The sequence below is a fragment of the Labrus mixtus genome, chromosome 5 (assembly GCF_963584025.1).
Source record: "Labrus mixtus chromosome 5, fLabMix1.1, whole genome shotgun sequence".
Classification (NCBI taxonomy): domain Eukaryota; kingdom Metazoa; phylum Chordata; class Actinopteri; order Labriformes; family Labridae; genus Labrus; species Labrus mixtus.
The window spans coordinates 25,529,828-25,550,827 of record NC_083616.1 but is presented as its reverse complement, the minus strand read 5'-3'; the positions used below and the strand labels follow the sequence as shown (position 1 = coordinate 25,550,827).

The following is a 21,000-nucleotide window of genomic DNA, read 5'->3' as shown; positions in this document are numbered from 1 at the left end:
ATGTTTGAAGGATGGGGGTAGGGGGACATGGGGGCAGCAGTAGCTCAGCCTGTCTGACTTGGGTTGTCAGAGTCCCGGTGCGGACCAAGTCTGGAAATTGGTCTGGTAGCTGGAGAGATGCAAGATCACTGCCTGAGCACTGCCGAGGTGCCCAGAGCAAGGCACTGAACCCCCCCTTACCCCACCAGCTCAGGAGGGGGCAGCCCCCTCACACTGACATCTCTCCATTGGTGCATGTCTATAGAATCCTGTTTATGTATGTATTTCAGTCTATGTGTGTGTAGCATGATCAATAACAGTGTAAAATTGGATTTCCACTCACAGGATCATTAAAAATTGAGGACTCCAATGGAGATGATAAATCAATCAAGTAAGCAAATTATTGAGTAAAAAACACAGAAAGACAAATATGGTGGGATGCAAAAGCAAACATTGTTTGCATGCACTATTTTAGTCTGGTAAATGTTCAAACATTTACATAGGCCTACATGAACAGACACATCTATGATTCTGTGTGAATACCAGATTAAGTAGTGCCATTATTGCTCATTTTTAAGTATTATCCTGCAGTCATTTTATATGACTGCCGCTCACATTGCAGACAATAGTTTGATGTAGTTCTCTCTGTTGCAGCAACAAATCAGTTAAAAAAAAAAAAGAAGTAGGACAGAACACAGCTGCGTCCACTCCCAACTGTGTCTCCAAGAAGTACAAACTTCAAACAAAGAGCAACAAAGACAGAAAACAGTCAAATACACACCACACGTGTGACAGCAAATCAGAGACATCGGTGCACAGATTATCCCCAGACCTCTCATCTGGAAAGCAGTGGGAATATTTCCATGTCATCAATGGTGCAGCTGGCTGTAGACGTAAGTAACGACAATGTGACATCAGTCAGGGGATGCTTCCCCTTTTGTTCAACAAGAATGAATTGCTTATTGTAATGGAGTGATTATACTACAGCCACTTCATTGATGCAGATGCTCCAGAGTAAATTACGTGGATGAGCTTTAATGTCGCAGAAGACGAGAGGCAGACCTGAGGAAAGAGCAAGACGGATGTCATATGCTAATGTCTTGTGTACGCACATGCAAATGCACTCACGTGTAGCAAAACATACACAAATGACATAAGAGCAGATGCATGCTCTCTAGCAAAACATGCAGCATCTCATAGAAAATACTAACAAGCCTTTTTAATGTCAAAGAGATGCTTTTATATAGACATCAGTACCACTAGTGTAGGTTACATCAGCTGTGTAACCATGTATTGATTTAAAAGATGGCTTCCTTCCACATGTGTCCATCAGTGTCAAATATCATGTCAGACAATACGTGAACATAAATCAACAACAGACACTACTGAGGCTTTCACTCCTAACCGACGTCTCTTAGACAATGCAGTAATTCTTCCTTTTATGTCGTTCAGCTTTAAAGCTTCAAATATGACAATATGCGGTCCATTTGAAGGCAGTTGCTCTGAGATGAATAGGCACCACCAATGCTTTCACTGTAGCAAAGCAGAATAATGTAGTTCATAGCCTGGTGTTGAAACTAATCCTGTTTCCACAGTCTGCACTTTTCCATGTGGCTAGGGAAAGAACAACAAAAGAGAGGATTTTCATGAAGAAAACTGGGGAATCCTGCAGACTTTCCTCTTCCTCGAAGCCACATGATACTCAAATGAAAACAGTAGAGACGACTTGAAGACAAGAGCTATGAAAACATTATTAACCCCATTACTGTACTGAATTCAATATCTCAATATAAAAACCACATTACTACTCTAAACACTCAGCTGTGAAACAGAGAAGCAGAAAGCACCTCCCATCATTTCTGAGAGACAGAGTTCAGTGTTCAGTCACACTGCCATGACTTCTTCTCTCTCTACTTGAAAATGCATTTATCCAATAAACACACCGGCACATAGGAGCATTTACTTTGAGGGTACAATGCTGCCCTCTTCAGGGAGTAAGGGTGTAGTGACACACAAACAAAAATGATGAACTTCACAAGGGTAAACAACAAGTAAGATACTTTGCCCCAAAATGACAAAATGTAAAATTGTAGATTAATGGAACTTACTAATGAGTCACCACTAAATAAAGAGTGTATTCCTCCCCGTATGCCATTAAGTAGCTGAGAAGAAGAAACTATATAAATATGATAAATATGTCTTAACATCATTTTTTCTTAACAAAAAGATGACTAATAGAAATGTACAGAGTCCCTGAAGTACCAAAAATTAAATATATATATATATATATCTTGTGCACACAAAAGATAATTTCTGTATATTATGTGCACAAGATATCTTTTTTTTATTTTTATTATTATTATTTTTTTTACTTTTTGGGACTTCAGGGACTCCGTACAAATGTAAGCTCCAAACTACATTCTCAATATTTTTTGTTTCAGTTCTGTTTGTTTATTTTTGGATAATTTCTTATTATGAGCACATAAGATCCCAACAATTGCCTCAGCAGCAATCAAATGGTTGATATTTTCTTTGTGTTTTTTTTTGTTTCAAACTAGAAGGAAACTTCTATCACTATCAATGCAAGCTAAATGTATTCTGTCATTATAACCTGGTATGACACTGGTGTTGCTATCTCTGACACAGCACTTCATGAGAGTGATAAAGGGCAGTAGTGCACTCTGGGACTTTGCTTTGGAACCAGAGGGTTCAAGTCCTGGTATGGAGCATGACTGATGGCTATGAAAATAGGAAATAGTTCCTGGGGAGGAGAGGTCCAGGCACTCCTAATGTCCACTTGAGCAAGGCACTGAATCCCCATCTGCTTGGGGATCACCTCTTTATGCAGCCATCTCTCCTTCCGTGCATGTCTGATGATGCTGTTAGTGCATGTGTGTGTATTCATCTATATGTGTGTGTGTGTGTGTGTGTGTAGCATTTTCAGTGATGGAGTGGAAAATTGACTTTCCCCTTGAGGACTGATAAAGAAGTTGTTCCTCTTCTTCTACTTTACTGCAATGACATGTAACTTAGAGACACCACTGCCACCTAGTGGTGAAAATGAAACAATAGTTGTCATTAAAATGTGGTGTATAGATTTAGTGACCACAGTAATTGACAAAATGATTGATTTTATTTTTTTTTAAAAAGGGCTCTTCCTTGAGCCATGTTCAGTACATGGTGCAGATAAACAGGCTCAGTAAATGCTGATATAAATAGCACTTAACCAGTGAGCACAGATGGCTGGTCCACAGTATTGACAGGGCTCCATCCATATCTCTGTCCACAAACGCCACCAGCCATTACTGTTGCTTCATAGCCAAATACTATAGAAGCACCAGCACACATACACATTTTAACTTTATGCACACACACACACTGACACACAAATGTCAAGAGGTCACAGATGTACATCACATGGAAGCTCATTTTAGTTTTGTCTGAGATCACTGAGTGCATATTAGTCAGAGAAACAGAGAAATGCAGAATGAAAATGGGCCAAACAGGGCTCTGTGTGAGCGTTAATGGACAGAGAGTGCTCTGATGATTAGCTTACACGCCGCTCTGGTTAATGAACGCACCTGTCCTCCTGAACAACTTGATGCTGTAGACGATGACTGCTTATTCATCAATTACCTTTCTCTTTGTAAAAAAAAAAAACATCAAGCAGCTTCTCTTGGAACACTTCAGACTCACACTGGAGGTTTATCAGAGTGGACAAGCGGACTGCAGCTTTAACGGGGCTGAAACAACAAAAAGCAACCACAGGGCAACAAACATTTACACAACACTCAGGTTGTGAATGCAGCTTTAATGTTGTGTTGTCCAGATGAAGCTGTTAATCAGACAATGTTCTGATAAGAAAGAACCAACACTCTCTGTGTATATTTATGCTAGGCAAACAATCTCACAAATCTACACACAAACATGTACATTTCTGCAGCCTTACTTTTCACATGCAAGCCAGCATTGACCATAACTTTATAAAAGGAGCAACACAACAGGTGGCTGACATCAAGTAAGCTGAGTGTGTACTTCCCCGAGTATGCATACGTGTAATATAGAATAGTTACACACAAAAACAAGTCCTAACAATCCGAGTTTTAACACAGAAAACTCAGAAAACATCATCAACAAACGACAAACAGTTTCAGCCCGAGTGGGCATCCATACCCTCTTCTCCCCCGAGGTTTGATGTCGATGGGTTTGTTGGTGGCGTACGGCGAGCCGTTGGAGCAAGCGTGGCGGTAGCGAGCTATCCTCTCCAAAGATAGATAATCTGAGTTCACAGGCAAACTCATTTTTGGTGGGTAAACCGCCCCGACTGCGAAGCACTCGTGTCAAGACAGATAAAGAGGGAGAGCAGACAGAGTGACGAGCCTGATAAAGCTGTCAGAGTGAGGGGGGGGGGGGGGGGGGGGGGGGAGGAGAGGGAGGGGTGAGTGAGTGAGTGAGAGGAGGTGGGTGGGAGAGGATGGAGGAGTGGGAGGCGTGGGGTCAGCATGGGTGTGACTTGGGCAGGGAAAAGATGCAGAGAGAGAGAGAGAGAGAGAGAGAGAGAGAGAGAGAGAGAGATAGAGAGAGAGAGAGAGGAAGGAGCAAAGTGCAGAGGTAGAGCAAACTAATTTGTTTTCTCTCAGATAACCATCAAAGCTCAGTACTGACAGCCACCAGAATTATAGACCAGCTGCAGAGTTTGTGATGGATGACACCAGACTGATGCTAAGTAAAGTTCAAAATGTAAGATGTAAATGACACTGTGGCCGTCTGAAGTGCCCCTTTTAACTGAAACACATCAATTTGGATCTTACAGTTTCTTCCGGGCCAGATGAACCAGATGAATTCTGCAGGACATCCATGCTTTCTCCATTGTTTGCAGTAGGTTCAAGTAGGGCAGTACAGTATCCCGCAGTGTAATAGTTATCAAAGACTCACCAAAAATGCATCACAGCGATTAGGGATTTTATTTTGAATGTAATCAAGCAATGCTACCTCACTGAGCATGTGTACCTTTAGCCATTGGACAGACAACAACTATGCTTTCCCTTCATTTTGAAGCAAACAAGTGAAGCTCAAGCTCGCTGTCTGCCATACCTTCAGTGATTACAAACGCAGGTCAAAGAGGAAAAAAGTCACGAGTCAAAGCATTTCACGTGATGCATCTTCATCCAATGCCTTCAGCCTACTTGAAAAAAGATTAAAAGAGACCAGCTGCCCCACACAGATCATCATGCAGAAGACCCCAGGCTGCAGGAACAGTGTACTTTGAAACTCATTTTCCCAATTTCATGACACACTTCGGGGACAGATAGCAAGACTAGGTGACTGGATCTCAGATTGAAGACTGTAGCTTCCAGCTCTTTCAACATGAGTCAAATTATACAAGTGAGGGAAGCATGTAAGGAATAAACAAGGACATGCTAATGATTTTTTTCTACAAATAGTCTAATCACATAATGTTTAGCTTAAAGTTGACTGTTGGACAAAGAAACTCCAGCTGTCATGTTCCATGATTGTCTTGTTTTTTTTTGTGGTGATTTTCCCTCTCCTCTCCTGTGTTCACTCCAGATGCTGCTTTCTCTCACTTAGAGCAGGTGATTAAGTTCACCTGACAATCAGTGGCAGGGTATAAAGAGCAGGAGAGAGGAGACAGCCAGAGGGAAATCAGGATGTGAGTGTGTCTTCATGTCAAGCTTTGGAATAAAGGTATTTATATTGAGTTAACATTTAGTTAATAGTGTACAGCTTCTGCTGTCAGTATTTGGTCTTAAATTTTGATTTGTCGATATATACATTCCTATAAGTTCCTTCTTTTTTTTTTGCCCAGATTTGATTATTATTGTGACTCCCCTCTTGCTCTAAATGTCTTCAGGGAACATAACAAAACATAACTACTACAATAACTGCACACAATTTTTTAAAAATAATCACAGACTAAATCATCTCATATAGATTAATGAGAGAGAAAAAGGTGGAAGTGTTTAAAGCAGATCTCACAACCCAACCTTGGTTATAGCAAGTTTCCACCACTAGGGGGGAGCAGAGAACCAGTAATCTACAACCGTCAGTGCAAAACCGACATGAGACTGACATGACAAGTCAAGAGCAGTTAGTGCAAAGAGAATCAACATTTGCAACAATGCAATGAATGAATCTTTGTACATAAAGATATAGATGTATAGGTAAACTGTTGAATATTTAAAGCTGTGAGTGGAACAGTATAAGCTCAGCGTGAAGCTTGATGCTCTTTCAGGTAAGATTATTATCATTCTGTTCTTTGTAGCATCGTTATCAGACACTCCACTGTCAAGATAAAAATCTAAATCACTTTCACTGATAAATACTTACTGTCCTCTGTGGCCAGCAGGGGGCAGTCTGTTCTGCAGGTACAAGCATCAGCAGCAACAACACACAGAGGCGTGAATCTCTGCGGAGTCACAGGCTTGTGCTCAGCACTGACAGAAGCAGCCAGCATGTGACAACAGCTCCTGTGTGGACGACAGGCTGTCAGAGTCACAGACGCAGCGACTGACACGATTTCTGCACTCGTGTACCGAACATCTGAACATCATCACATGAGCACACCCACACGTATACAACCAAGAGCCGGTTGAGTGCAATTATAGTCACACACAACGACGACACCAACAGATTGATCAAAATGCACACGGATCAATATGACAACGCATCACAAATCTGTGCACAGCATGCAACACAAAAATATGTCTGTGTGGCTGCAAACTTCTCCACACACCATCAGTGGCAGCGAGCAGGCGTAACAGAACACTACAGCAACACTGTCGTCACTCGGGCTCCCCGTGGCTCAACGCCATGAAACTACTGTACCTGAACGCACAAACATGTACACACAAGCTGCATCCACTTTTAATACTTTGTGTCGGTAATACAGCTCAAATGTGGTCTTAATTGTAATGATGTGTAAACATCATATTAAAGGCAATATTAATGATGCATGAATAGTGTATTTTAAGATGATTTTTCAAGCTTTCTATGTCTTTATGAGAGAGCTGGGACAGTGGAGAAAGCTGGAAATCAGGGTGAGAGAGATTGGGGAATGACATGCAGCAACCGAGCCACAGGTCGGATTCAAACCCGAGCTGCCCGCTTGTAACATCTCTACAAGTATGACATTATTCATTCCTCACACATATTCCTTCCTTTACTACTTTTGCGATACATGATTCTGATCCGCCATGCTGACAAAAGCTTATTTTAATTTAAATAGAAACAAAGCTGCATGGTGTAATTAGTGGTTGAAATGAAGAGGTAAAGATGCAGACTACAGGTTAAGTAAGTGCATAAACAGCTAATTGACTGGCTGTGCACCAGGAAAGCCAGGGAGCACCTTTGTGGCGCTCCTCTCATGACTGGTCGGGTCAGTGACCTCGTTAGGAGCTTAGGGACAATAGCCTGAAAGCCTGGGACCGGGCCAGATGAACGAGGGGATATAAAAAGAAGTGTTAGGTCATTTGCAGTGACAGCAAGAGAAAACCAGCTGAAATGAAATCTCTCATATATGATAAAGGGAGAGTCATTGGGTAGTGAATTTACAAATCTTGAGGTTGTCCTCAATACGTTGACACTTTTTGATACAGTGTTTAAACGAGAATCTAAATTTAAAAACAGATCTACAGTCAAATTCTTCTCTTGTCTAAATTTTACAAATACTTTTGCAACACTTTTGTACCGATACACTGCCAGTGTATTTGTGCAGTTTAGATAGTGCCAATGAGTTTGTTTGCACATTTTGTTCATTAAAAAAAAATATTTCCAAATATTGGGTGCCTATAGGACTTCTGATTTTGTTGCCATGGAATCACATCAGGTATCGAAATCGTCGTATGGAAGTTTACAATTCTAGGATTGTGACAAAGCTTTTGGGGTTTTACTCAACTTGGGGATGGTGGCTTTTCAATATTCAGCCTCCTTCATTATGTTCACTTCTCAGTTAAGAGTCACACCTAACCTGTACTAGCTTATAGGAGTCTGATGTTTAATTAACAACTAAATTTACAAAATTCAATCAACTTCTTTCTCAGTGTGTAAAGTAGCTTTACGGTCTTTTTTTATCCACCGGAAGAATTTTAAGGAGCAAGTGGACTTTAGCAATTAGCAACAGCGTTAGCGAGTTCTGCTCGTGTCATAGCATGGGGAGCGTGTCTGTGCTTCCTCAATACCGTGTTCCCTCAGTGTTTCTGCAGCAATGAATACAAGGTCACATATCCAAAACATAAAATAAGACGTGTGCATTCTAAAAGTCCCAGCCCTGATGGTGGGGGAATGTAGGATGGGGGTAAAATGTAAAAGAAATGACGGAACATAGTGCTGAGGGAACATAGTGCTGAGGGAACGTGGTGCTGAGGGAACGTGGTGCTGAGGGAACATAGTGCTGAGGGAACATAGTGCTGAGGGAACATAGTGCTGAAAGAACATAGTGATGAGGGAACATGGTGATGAGGGAACATAGTGCTGAGGGAACATAGTGATGAGGGAACGTGGTGCTGAGGGAACATAGTGCTGAGGGAACATAGTGCTGAGGGAACGTAGTAATGAGGGAACATAGTGCTGAGGGAACATAGTGCTGAGGGAACGTAGTAATGAGGGAACATAGTGCTGAGGGAACGTGGTGCTGAGGGAACATAGTGATGAGGGAACATGGTGCTGAGGGAACGTAGTGATGAGGGAACATGGTGCTGAGGGAACGTGGTGATGAGGGAACGTGGTGATGAGGGAACGTGGTGCTGAGGGAACGTAGTGATGACCACATGGCATGGCCGGCCCTTCCAATTAGCATCAAAAGAAACTGGTTTAACTGGTTTTTATTTACCTGTTCTGTTGATTTGGTGAGGTGGGGATCCTTGAGGCTTTAGTTAAAAAATACCTTCAGATCAATGAACTGTGAAGGAATGCTAACCTCAAAAGAAGCTAAGCACCTGAAAACAAGCTAGCAGCTGGCTAGCTAGGCCTGCACACCACCAGAAACCCTTCACCCTAAAAAGACTCTAAGAGATTTTTATTATAATTCTCAGTCTCATTTTTTAACCAGCTTAAATCACTGTGTCTGATCATTTGAAAGAGGAAGAGTACTCTTAGGAAACATGTGGCTCTAACAATTATCTATTTCTTGTAATGATAGATACCACATTAAGATAACAATATCAATGTAAATGATAACCAAGCCGCAGCAACAGCACTGACCTTTTCCACACAATGTCTCCCCCTACTGAAAACATTAAGAACGGCTGTGAGGAGTTCATAAATTAAAGAAGACACTGGGAGCCTATTTGGCTGACGCCCTGCTGTACAGCTTTGCACAGAAGAGACAAACACAGAAAATGACAGAGAGGGGAAGGATTTTCTCTCTCTGCTGTGTTCAACAGAAGATTTGTCAACGAAGAAAGCCGAACCATGAGATGATTAAATAGCATATTATCATGAAAACAGAAGGGCAACATAAAGAATAAAACAAATCAGGTATTCCTGTAGCTTAAATCTTGCATTGCAGTGTCATGGAAACAGCACCAAGACAGCCACTGCAAGAAAACGGAACATGATTGGATCCCCCAAGCATGTAAATTAGCTGAGGTTATGTGATTAGGAGGAAACAATAGAGTTATAGATGTATATATGCGTAAATAGAAAGGCTCTCAGACAGTCATGCGGCCTGAAAAAGAGCTGTTATTATGTGTGTCAAGGAGCAATTCCTTCGCCTCAGCTACACTCGCACTCTTCCTGCCTGCCTTCACAGTCCCTTGCTACATTCATGTTTATAATGGGGTTGCCACGGTGACCCGGCAGAATTCAAAAGGGACAGGTAGGTGCTGACAACCAATCAGCCTTCAGTTGCTACGGGGACAACGGCAGATTGTGTAATGAGGAAACGACAGTGACAGAGGGTTACTCAGGGGGTCAGGGATAAGGAGTGACACAATCAGCGCTGATTGTTTGAACAAGGTTCAAACACTAAAATGTTAACATACCCTCAAAATGATCAACCCAAACACTTCATTGTAGGGTATAATTCATGTCAAGAAATTATCTTTTAAGAGCAGCCACTTAATTTTTCAGAGCAGCCGTGCATGACTTAGCTTAGCTCTATTTATATACCGCTAACTCACAGACGGGAGAGAGGATTTAAGCTAGCTGAGCTATTGTTTGTCTCACATACAGACTCATCAGAGCATAATGGAGGAGAAGCAAGCGGACCCAATACAACAACAACAAAAAAGTCTAGAGAAGCGTGACAGCTGTAGATAAGACCAACAAAAGCTCCTTTCTTGTGTGTGTACTGTAAGTGTGTGTGTGTGTGTGTGTGTGTGTGTGTGTGTGTGTGTGTGTGTGTGTGTGTGTGTGTGTGTGTGTGTGTGTTCATCTTGCTGCGTACACTGACAACATGAATGTGTCGTGATGTGTTAAGGCTGGAGCGATGCTGGACAGAATGAATGTGAGAACCATGTACTGAGAGCAGCATGAAGAAATGTGGCTCAGAGGCGAAGAAACACTTGTCAGCACAGCTCTCCGAGTCACAGTCACATCAGAAACCTGGCAAACCAGGCCGACAGTATTCCAAAAGCCTTAAACTGACAAGTATTGCCAATAACTGATTCACTTTGGAGTTATTTTACTTTACTAAAATGTTAATTATTTAGCAAAATAACAATAAAAACACAGGAAAACGATATATATTTTGGTTATTTTATTTGACAAAATGACCAAAGCTAAAACAGATCTTTAAAGCTCCAGTAAGCGGTTTTGAGCTGGTTGTGAAACAGACTGAAAGAATAATGATGCTACTTTATGACATATAAGAAAACAAGACCATAACTGACATCATGTATTATTTCTATAGAGTGATCTTCAATACCTGAAACTGCTGCCAGAGTCGAAGAGATCGACAGAACACTTCAAAAACAGCCCGTTTTTTAAAAACATTTTCACTGGCAAAGATCTTAACTGATATGTTTGGCTGCTAACAGACATCGGGATGAGATATTGTTTTGAAAACATCTACTTTCACATGTACAGGAAAGATCAGCGAAGGGTTAAGAGATATTGCTTTGTCCACAGGTGGCGCCAGAATCAACCTAAACCAAGAGTTCCTCGTTAGTATGAGCTAATTACAAGAAAGAATGTCAGTACAGTCAGCATTAATGAGCCATCTTCATGTGAATGAAGGTGAGTCCTATATGCATACTTTGGTTTGTTTCTTAAACATAGGTCAGGCGTAAGTCATGTGGTCAAAGTCATGTCTTGTGTTTTCACCTCTCTGAGTGGCTGTTCAACAGACCTCCAAATCATTTCTTTTGAAAGAGCAAAAATAACATTAAAAAAAGAGCAAAGTTAATCTTCATAAAGTAAACTCAAACACCCGTGAAGGAAAGCAATTTTGTTTAAAATTTTCCTTTAGGCATTTCGCTTTTTAGTGTGTAAGCGGGGGGTTTGGATATCCCACATGTTTTCTCAAACTGCTGCACACATACAAAGTCACCAGACTTTTGGCTCCGACACGAACAAAAGCAATTGTGATCTCAGCGTCAGCCATTAATCTCAAAAGCAATTTTGCAAATGAGATTTGTTGTGCCAAGTCGGGCACAAAAAACCCTCAGATGAAAAGCCTTTCTGGGCGTCTCTTCATGTGCCTGTTAGTTATTGTGTGTCTCTGAAGTGTACACACCTTTGTGTGTGTTTGCAGTAACAGATGAGTATTATCATCATTATACTGGAGTGCCACCAGTCCCGCTGAGCTCACTGAAGATCTGTAAACTTCACCACACGCTGTGCTACAAATGGAGTTATGGACATCACTGCTACTTTGGCAGGCAAACTGAGTCCTGTTTTGATGAAACAATGGACGGATGAATGGAAGAATGATTACTGGACTCAGACACCTATGTTCTGCACAATTCTCTGAATCGGCTCTCCTGGGCACACACCCGGCTCAGGCTGTGTAGCATCGAAAGCACATGGTGAAGCTAATAGGTTTAACTTGGCAGCAGTCCCGGTGATGTCAGAGTAATCCTCATTAAAACCCTGATGACATCATTGCACTGGTGAGTGTGTATGAGAGCTGAGGCCACATGCCCACGGAGAAGCTGGGAGAGTGTGTGTCCATGTCTGTACAATATATGTGTGTGTTGGTGTGTGCGTGGGAGAGCGAGAGAGAGGGATACCCTGCCGGTCCCTTCAGGCCAGGTAATCCAGGGTAAGCTGTTGCTTAAAAACACGCAGGGAACACTGAAACACCGTCACAGAGTTGCCTTAATCATACGTAATGCAGTTTATCAAGTTAGCACACATCCCCATTCACACAAACAAGTGTCACATCCAGGAGTTAGAGGAAGAACAATGCTGATCAGGCTGTTAGTAACCTGTTAGGTAGACAGCTGCAGGTTGGAACAAAAGGCAGCCTACACAAAAACTATTTCCTGGAACTCAGCTTGTCTTTAAAAAGCTGCTATAAGTTGTGTTACGATTTTGAGTTTTGAAACAGAGGTGAGAAATTTACACTAAAGTAAAATCTGATTCAACAGTTGGTGTTCAAAATGTAGTGAATCTCTGACAAACTTGAGATGTATTAAGTAGGGCCGCATTGTTCAAACAATTTCATCGCTATCACGATATGAGCTTAAAATCAAGTATATCCTGTGTAAATGTCTCTGAGTCATGACTGTCGACAATGAGTGAGTATAGTTCCCTGATTTCTGTGGATTTTTCCATAATTTCTTTTCTTTTTTGCTTTGGAAATGAGTGACATATTCATAAAAAAATAAAATTAAACAAACAACTGTGTTGCTACGATCTCTGAGGAGCAATGGGCTATGACATTCAACTGATAGCTGTGCAACAAGTACTCAAATAAAGTATGCAAATAAAAGAGGGGAAGAGTGATGTGCAGAAGAGCAGCAGGGATGAAAAAGATACATGATGATGATTAACATCAGGATTAAAATGAAACAGCTCGAAAGTGAATCTGACTTGTGTGACAACATGGATGTGAGTGTCTTGGTTAGGATACAGTGGCAGACGCATGCATCTTTCCTGTCAGGTGACAGAGTTACTGAGCCCGTTGTGATCACTTTGTTTATATTTGCCAGGATGATAGATGGGAAATAGGTAAACTAAAGTTTGCTTCAGCACCCTGCAGATATAACATGCCCCCTCAAAAGTACCATAATACAGGATGAATGTGCTACTGGAAGAACAAAATCCATGTGGAATGGGCGGCTGCTGTAAAAGTGTGTAAGTACTCATTATGTGCCCCAAATGAAGCAAGTTTCTAAGTGTAGATATTCAGTGTTGTCTAAACTGTTCTGTTCATTCCTGTCCTGCTGACAGAGTGTTATTCTCCACCCTGCAATCTGAGAGTCTGTCTGACCGGATGGATGAGAGGTCTTACATTTCTGGCTGTGCAAAGGGGGGTGTTTCCTCTAAGGAAGCACTGTACAATTGAATCAATAATATGCTAGTGCATGCACACTCAAAAAGTACAAAGAAAGGAGGCAATATGTAGACTAAACATTGGGTAGAAAAGGAGCTTGGACACGCAGAGGAAGCCTGACACTGTGTACAAAAAAAAAATAGGCAAACATCAAATAATCATCAAATAAAACTCTGAACTGTTTAAGTGTTATTCAATGTTTTGTGCGGATTCGATCCCTTCAGCTCAACTCTTTAAAATGCAATAATTTCCTAGAACAAATAAACATGACATAACACTTTGTTGGCCTTACGTTACCCTCACAGGTTTCCCTGCAAGTGTTAGCTGTAACAACAATACTGTATAAGTCTGTAATATCTCTAAATCCAGCCAGGTATGTGCGCACACACACACACACACACACACACACACACACACAAACACACATGTGGGTGTGTGTTTGAGGGGACTCCCTCTCCTAGCCTAAGCTTCCTAATCTGTTTGTACACCTCCTTATAAACGCTTCCGTCATCACGACAATCCTAATCACCACCATCGTCACGGGCCATTCTCTCTTGAGATGAACATTGTCATCACCATGGGTCCCAGCTAATAAGAGGTAATTCACACAACCTTTGTACAGTAAAGCAGACCTTCAGGGTGGAGGCTGAACTAAAAACAGCTGACGGCCTGAGTTCCACTGAGAATAAGAGTCATTTTCCTGGAGAAGTCAACACACGTTGAGAAATCAAATCTAAAAGGGGTTACCCATTACGATGCGGCCTCTCTCAGAAGCAGCAGCAAACAAATCAAAACCAGATGACCCCCTGCCTACACACACACACACAGACACACACACATACTCAGATGGAGATTGAGCAGTGACGCATGAACCTTTCAGTCTGAGTGTATCCTGAAGAAAACCCCAGGGCTCGGCCCCCTCACTGTTTTCCTTGAAAGACCTCTCCACATCTTTTTGTTTCATTACCTCTGTTTGTTTTTAGCTGTGGTGGTGATGGTGGGAGTTTATAACAAGCCGTTCTCAGAGAGCTGCTTTGTTCCTGCAGGAAAGGGCCTGGCCATGATAACATCTGTTGGCTAACCGCAGGTTTTGTTTGGGTCGAATAGTGACGTACACAGCTGCACAGCGGCACCCCGGCTCGCCATAGACTGAGTAATGATATTTCCTAATTTGTCCCTGAATCAGCGGTGACATTTAGATGTCAAGGAAATTAGTTTGAAAAATTGATCCCAGTTTGGATAAAGAAATATATCCAGTGTTGTTCAACGAGATCTGCTCAAAGTTTTGTTGAGGAGTTCAGGGGAGCATCAACATCGACTTGCTTTATGGTGTAAATGGACGCCATGCAACATTTTTAACTTTTTAGATAATGATTTCAGATTTCATGTAAAACTGATTTGTTGTACAGGGAAAGGTGTCTCTGTCATTCACCATGTCTGCACTTACAGAATGTTATCTGATGTCTGAATTCAGATTTGTAAAACTTGACTTTTGAGCAAAAAGCTCAGTTTGAAACGGCTACTGTTAACAACATGAGCTCCATGAATCTTGAATTTCCCTCGGGATCAATAAAGTATCTATGATCCAGTACGCACCACACAGGCTACAGCGTACAACAACAAGTGGATGTTGCCTCTTCAAAAAATGAACCTGCTGCAGATCACGCTGAGTCTGCATTATTTCCTACGGCCATCTCTCTCTTCCTGTGACGTCCTGTCTTTGTGAAGCTGTCAATGTTTAAAAAGTGCTTTGTAAATAAAGTTCAGTTGCGTTAACCAGACTACAACAAAAAAAAACTTTAAAATACCTTTTCTTTTGAATGTTAATCTCACCAAGAGATGCCTGCCACATCTCTCACACTCACACATCCCATAGCCTCAGCTTTGACTTGGAACATTTCTACTTTTTGATTTACACCGAGCCCGTACAAGCGGCCGCAGAAATCCCCCGCCTCCCAACATGTCTGGCTGTCGCGCTTTATTCTTATTGATCTGTCCATCTTTCTGCCTCTGTCCCGGAGATGAACACGAGATTGAACGCCCCATGCAGCAGCTGGCGTGTGGACAGCTGAGAGAGATAGCACGGGATGAACAAAATGGAAATGAAATGGATATTTTAAATGGATGCGATGTCAAGGTAGCCTGCAGGCTTTTTATTTTTTATTTTTTTATTTTTTTCCAGCACTGTGGCTGTTGTTTTGAATGCTTTTCATATGTACTCCAGCGGGCAAGTTATGTAACTAGAGTGTCACACAGCGGCACCTGTTGAAGCCAGTGGCACGGCGGTAAAGAGTGTGTTGTTCCCTGCTGTCATATTGCTCTGTATTAATTAATCATCATAATTAACAAAGGACTAACGCCGCTTGTTCAAGATTTATCCAAGTTGACAGTTAAAGGTACCAAACTAACCCCCCTGCAAACAAACAGACAAATATGCAGTGAGGTTGACTCACCGTTTGTCTGCGGTAAATCTGACACGCTTAATTCTTTTAATGATGCTAACAGATCTAAACAGTGTTAGCCCATTGTTGTCTGCCGAAGTGAGAGTGCGTTTTTGGCTCGGAGATGCTGTAATGACTAAGGACAAATACTGTGTCTGGGCAAGGCTCATTGTGCACTGCATCTCATCTGACCTGAGGGGTATGTTTGCCAGTCTGGAAGGTATTTGTGTGTGTGTGGGTGTGCTCGAAAAATACGTGAAGTATTTCTGTTTAACACATGGAAGAAAATGAGGGGGGGGGGGGGGGGGGTGAGATCAAGTGTAAGTAAGTGGCAGAATAACACAATAAGGAATCCAAGAGCGGTAATGTGTGAAAGAGAAATTGGATGATGAAGCAAGTGGAGGGTTTGGAAAGAGAGAACAGCCGAGCTCAGACACGGAGGGATTGAAGACAGCGAGTGCTGACTGACTCACAGTGTGTGCGTGTGTGTGTGTGTGTGTGTGTGTGTGTGTGTGTGTGTGTGTGTACGTGTGTTCAGGCAGGCACACACTAACTATAAGATATCCTTCAAAATAAGCATCAAATCAAGAAGTAATCCAAAGAAGGGCTGATGGAAATTTCTCAAACACCAAGAGGTGAAAAAGTGGAGTCTTTGAGAGTGTTGTGTGCTGATTAAACAGAGCGGCAAACACATCAGGAAGAACTTATCAATTTAAATCAATTAAACACGGCACTGTCTCAACGGAATGACAACCGATTCTGGTTAATTCTCACATTCACGTCGCTCACTCCCACGCTGCAGACCTGTAATAAGTTAGACTGAAGCTGGTGAAACAATGCACAAAAGTAGACGCTTTCTCAGGAAGTGTGTGTCACAGGATCACAGGAAGAGATTCATCATTGATAAAAATGTGCGGACGGACACACCACACACAGATGTTGTGTGTGTTTTCCATCGACTTCATTCAATCAGATTGCAGGATAGAACTACACCTGGCAACACCTAGGTATCCTAAAACTCACCTTCAAATGAACACTAAAACAGTTACCAGGGTTGTCACAATATCAGAATTTGAAACTTAAGATGATACTTCAAAAATCAAACAACATTGATACCTCTTTCAATATATATATATATATATATATATATATATACATACATATATGTACCAACATTGTAAGCAAACTCCTGCACACTGTCTAAACTGCACAAATACGTTGGTGTATTTGTGTATTTCAGAAAGATTTGTATTTTGACATTGCTTCCTCTCTCTCTCTCTCTCTCGTTTGCTCCTTGGCAGCTTTTGGTTAAAAATTTAACTGAAGATCTGTAGTTGTTTAATTTTATTAATTAAAGTATCAAATATTTTGACAATCTTACTTCCTACAAACTATCACTACAAACACCTCTTACATGTTATAAGAAAGCACAGTGATGCTTATCAAGAAATATAGTTTTTCTTTCATTTATAAATATTCAAATATCATCTATCTTTTTTGTTAACGACCCTGAAACTGAGATGTTGAAGCTGCACATGGAGAAGAAGGAGACACATAGATCACTGTGTCCTCAAAAGGCTTCCTATCCCCACTCATATGTCCTCTTTCTCAGACTAAACTGTCTGCTTTCTAAGGGAGAATGAAGAAGAAACAGGTTAAAAAAAGAGAGGGAGAAACTGTTAGACTGTGTGGTCCTATCAGGCACCTTGAAGAAAGCTGAGTTTATCAGTGTAACCCTGCACAGCAGGCTGCAGAGATTGATGCTGCAGGTGAGCAGTGGCCCTGTTTTCCACACAGGCACATAGTGGCGGTCCGTTGAGACGAGAGTGAGTGATGACTTTGTTTCCTCCAAAGTGACAGCAGGTCTCTGCTGTCTCCAAAAAGCCATTTTAAAAGCTTCGCCTCGGTCCCGAAAACAAGGAGTAATAAAAAGTAATCTAAAGTTTTGCTGAGATTGACCCTGCAGCGCTGGAATCAATGACAGTGTGAGGAGGGAAAAAGAGCCTCAAGAAAAAAAGATAACAATGCCTTGTGTCTTGTTATCTTACAGACAAAATGTGGTACTTTGGAGGTAGCCACACTTGAGGCCATAGACAGAGGCACAGAAGTGGGGTTGAACGACACCGTACCTAAAAGAAGCTGAAAAATAAAATGACACCTCCAAACATTTTGTTGTCCGACGGCTGTACAAGTCCTCCAATATTTAGGAGAGAGAGGGAGAGAGAAGTGATGCAGCGGTGCATTTCCCATCGCTGTTTTCTAAATATAGCCTCGTCTATCCTCTCTCTCCCCCTGGTCTCTACGCGCTGGATTCACTTAATTGGATTACTACACACACTTTTCATTTCCTTTCTGGTTAGTGTTTAATAAAGTTTAGACAATCACACATCTCGGCTCATTCACTGCGTGGCTGCGGGCGACACGCTGAACATTTAGGATGTAAACAGTGTGGCAATCATTACATCACTCCGGAGACTTTCTCTGCATTTATAGTTTAGTATGCAGACTAGAGGGTGTAGTGATCGATAAAGATGCTGACTGTAACAATAAGCCTCTAATGGAGCAAGGCCTGCAGAGAAAGAGAGAGAGAGAGAGAGAGAGAGAGAGAGAGAGAGAGAGAAAGAGAGAGAGAGAGAGAGAGAGATAGCATTTGCCAATAATGTGCACCATTGCTTCAATTCACAGGAGCTAAATGCATGTGAAATTTGCAAGCATGAATAAAGAAATGTGTTTGTTCATGCCTGCTGGATGCATATTTTAGACGTATGTATATTCATTATTTTTCACTCCATATCTTTGTCTAATCTTCATAAGGTCTAATCCCTGTGTGCTTGTTGCTGGTACCCTGCAGGTCTGATACAATACAAGAAACTGATCCATTATCAAAGGTATAATGAATAATACAGATCCTCTGAAAGCTCCCCGTGACTTGTGCACACCCTCCATGCACTACACTGGTGCATGTAGAGAAATAAAAAATATTCTTGCAAGAGTTTTGAAAGGAGTCTTGACAGGCTCATCTCCCATTTCGAGAAGCTAATGTTCAACCCTGACAAGCATGACAGCCCTGAATTATTGTCGCAACACAGTCACTCGTTTTGCTACATCCATTCAGTTTAGCAACACGTCCCAGCAGCACACGGCAAATTACATCTTTGAATTCTCTCAAAGTAATAAAGCTGCAAAAGATGTTTCACAGCTAATGCATGTTGAAGTAATATCTAAGCTAATATATTTAATGATTTGCGGTCTGATGAATTTATTGACTTTAGGTTACGCACAAACATATGAACTCAAAATATTACTTTGTGCGACTTCGGGGTGTCCAGAATAACATTTGTTGATTGAAACTATTTTTTACGGACCACAAGGTCACTCACCTTAAACTTGCCACCACTATCGCCCTGCCCGCCTCTAAGTTTATGTTTATACAGTCTGACTGTGCGTGTACGATAATCCTACCAGTGTGTTTCAAGCGGAAAGAAAGGAACAAGGATGTTTGGCTTTGTTTCTGTTCTGAAATAAGTTGATGGACTTTCAAGAAATATTTGACATCTCTTCCTGATTCAAAGGACAGACTGCTTTTGTATATTTTCATGTACGTGTTAGTTTAAGCAGCCAGCTGGTTTTGTTGTTTTCTCTGCACATATACCTCTATGTTTCATTTACTTCTATACAGCTTTCTTTCACTCTTTGCTCCCTCGGTTCATTCTAGTAAAAAAAAATCTACCCATTTTATGATTGGACATTGATCTTTACACTCAAACCTATTAAATGAGCTCATCAGGAACATGTTACTCTATGCAGCATAAGCATTTGTAGCAGTCAAATCAATGACTGCTATTGATAAGTACAAGTTGTCCCAGATACTATAGAATGCATTGACCTTGGATATAGAGCTCATCTTTCCACATACTCCTGCATCTAAATGCACCATCATCCACCAAAGAACGTGTAAAAAGCAGTATCCATGTTTGTGTAAAACTTGAAAGAAGTCAAGGGAATAAAGAGAGGCCAAGGACTTTTAGTGAGGTTATAGACTAAGTTGAAGTAAGAGACATAGTATGTATTTGCATGTGTACTAAAACACCACACAATACTTAAAGAAACAAGAGAGTCTGATAGAAGGAGACACAAGTATCCCTTCTGGGATTCATAACTTCCCCTGATTAGCATGAAAAAGTCAAACCAGAGGAAAAACTTTGCTGGAAATCAGGGCATTGTTCATATCCCGAGAGCCCACTGTGATGACATCACTGACTCCTCTGTGTCCCTCCCAGTTTATAACGTAGTGAGACAACCATTCCCAAAAGATACCCAGCCTTAGTATGACTAATCGAAAGAAGCAGAGAAACCCAACAACACAGCACTTTTGTCAAGATGTTTTTTTTCTTCACAGATACTTCTGCTCCATCTCAGTGACACAATAACGCTGTGTTTGTGTGTGTGTGTGTGTGTGTGTGTGTGTGTGTGTGTGTGTGTGTGTGTTGTCTATTTCGGACTATCCCTCCCATTTATGGATCAACTTGAGCGTTTAGTGTGGGAGAAAATGACAGGAAGTGTCTGGCCCATTTAACAATAAATTTCCCTGAATGCATCTGAGCGAAGCTGGGGAAAAAACTGGGCTTGGCTAACCTTAAGGGAGCTCTAACCTCACCACAAAAACAACAACACTCACACTGATCTATCTGCAAAAACAACTTGTGTTTCCCGTATTCGTATTAATCCAGAGCGTAAACTCCCTCATGTTCACTGTGAAGACACAGCGCTCAACCAAATTAAAGACTAAAAGGTAAACAAATGAACAAGTCCTGTTTTCTAGCCACTACATTTACTCACCATATCCAGGAGTGTCTTCTAAAAGGAAAATGGCTTATTTGCATCATGGCTCTGTCACTGGGAACACCCGGACATCTTCCAGGTTTCATACCGAAGCCTCGCAGGACTGATGCCCCTTCCTGTTAACCTTCCACCCCTGGAGCCCCTTTATCTAAATAGCTATCTACGTAGAGACTCTGCCCCGCAGTTTCTGCAGGCCCCAGCACAATATATTGTGTCCCATTCTGTAGTCCTCTGCTGTGATGCTCCCATTCAGACCAGTCTTCTGAATTCCAACCTTCC

General features: G+C 41.6%; 1 protein-coding gene across 5 annotated transcripts in view; it reads right to left on the bottom strand.

Moving 5' to 3' along the window:
• Positions 1-21,000, bottom strand: part of pde4d (phosphodiesterase 4D, cAMP-specific) — a 204,665-nt gene that overhangs the window by 41,518 nt on the left and 142,147 nt on the right. The window contains exon 1 of one of the 5 annotated variants that reach the window (XM_061038802.1): positions 20,719-21,000. This exon is cut by the window's right edge and continues 2,356 nt beyond it. The exons of the other annotated variants lie outside the window; for them this stretch is intronic. Coding sequence (XP_060894785.1) covers positions 20,719-20,807 — 89 coding nt within the window. The 5' untranslated portion in view covers positions 20,808-21,000. The remainder of the gene's footprint in view (positions 1-20,718) is intronic. 5 annotated transcript variants of the gene reach the window in all.